Genomic DNA, 1,411 nt, shown 5'->3' on the forward strand with positions numbered 1-1,411 from the left:
AATTTTTGAGGCGAAATACCCAAAAAGAAGTTTGTAAAAAATGAATCCACCTCAACAATATAGAACTTATCTATAATCTATGTTCTTGGGAAATTACTTTCAGGAAATTAACGTACATTTTCATAACTAAACACACGTGTTTCATCGGATATTCGTGTTACGGTGGTAAAGCGATCCCACCTGAAGAGGCTCCTAATTAAAAAGGAGGCCTTTCAAAGTGTGTTTACTACTAAGAATGGGGTGCACCATCAGACAATCTGGCCAGGGATTGTGTTTCACTTTGTCTTGTTCATTCACCAGCGAAAATATCTTTTACATTTCAGGTCTCAGCTCACCAACGGCTCTCTCTACATAAACAGTGTGGTAGAAGGCCAAAGACTGACGGGAATTTACCAATGTATGGCCACATTGCCGAATGTGGGATCAATAGTTAGTAGGACCGCAAAACTTGATATCGCCAGTAAGTCTGCAGTTTCATAATTGACTTTTGAAGAAAATTAAAGAACAATTTGAAACTGGAGAGTTTTTCGTGTTTTCACACCCGAAAAATTCCCGTAAATGATCCATCATGAGTTTGACCTTTGCGACCATTGCCCAAAACTGGCGAGTTTTTCGGGCTTTTGATATAATTTCTTTGCCACTACTAGGCCCTTAAGAGCCCGAAAACTTCCCCAGTAAAATGTGTTGGCAACAAGTCCAGTTATGAGGCATCTTTAGTGTTCGCAATTAAAATAAATTTAAAGACAAAGAGACCCTGTTGATGAACCCACCTTGTATGTCTTGAAATCGGGCCTCTCTAGAACAATGTCCGGAAATATGGAATGTAATATTTTATTAATAGCGTGTAACAGTGCTTTAGGTCTTATCGTTGATTTATTGCTCATTACTCGCTTCGCTTGACTTTTGCTTCAGTGTAAACACTTTTTGATAGATCGCGGTTTTTTTTGTTTAATTTTAAATTATTTAGCAACTTTTCTTATCACTGTTTTTGCTCTATTTTTGAGCTGCTGACTGCTGTTGTTTTACGGAGGGCAAATGAGTTGATAGTGCAAACGTTAGTCATCTAACCGTTTTTGTCACACTCTTTCGGGCAGAACCTTGAACGGACGCAAATAAAATCATTTTCTAAAGTTTGCCAACCAAAGCATCAGCTCATTTAAATCCTGTGGACGACTCTAGACACGCAATTTATGTGCCGGTTTGTTCAACTGTAGCGATCCGAATTTTCGGGCATTAACTCGCACAAATATTAGTAAATTTGTTTTGTGAAACACCCTGTTTGCAAGGGCGGATCCAGGGGAGGGGGTCATGGGGGTGATGACTGACCCCCCCATTCAATTCTCTATCCAACGATGCCAAAACGAATTCTCTGGCTCGAATGGTTCTTGAGAAACTTCGAAAAAAGCAGCGC

The 1,411-nt window shown here is 39.6% G+C and overlaps 1 protein-coding gene across 2 annotated transcripts in view; it reads left to right on the top strand.

Annotated features, from left to right (window-relative positions):
- Window positions 1–1,411, top strand: part of LOC109536374 (neogenin) — a gene marked incomplete in the record, with an annotated part of 34,863 nt that overhangs the window by 20,019 nt on the left and 13,433 nt on the right. For both annotated transcript variants that reach the window (XM_048667319.1, XM_048667318.1), the window contains 1 exon segment: window positions 324–460. In XM_048667319.1, the coding sequence (XP_048523276.1) occupies window positions 324–460 (137 nt within the window).

The sequence above is a fragment of the Dendroctonus ponderosae genome, unplaced genomic scaffold, assembly GCF_020466585.1.
Source record: "Dendroctonus ponderosae isolate FM_Combo_2020 unplaced genomic scaffold, Dpon_F_20191213v2 Dpon_F_20191213_6, whole genome shotgun sequence".
Classification (NCBI taxonomy): domain Eukaryota; kingdom Metazoa; phylum Arthropoda; class Insecta; order Coleoptera; family Curculionidae; genus Dendroctonus; species Dendroctonus ponderosae.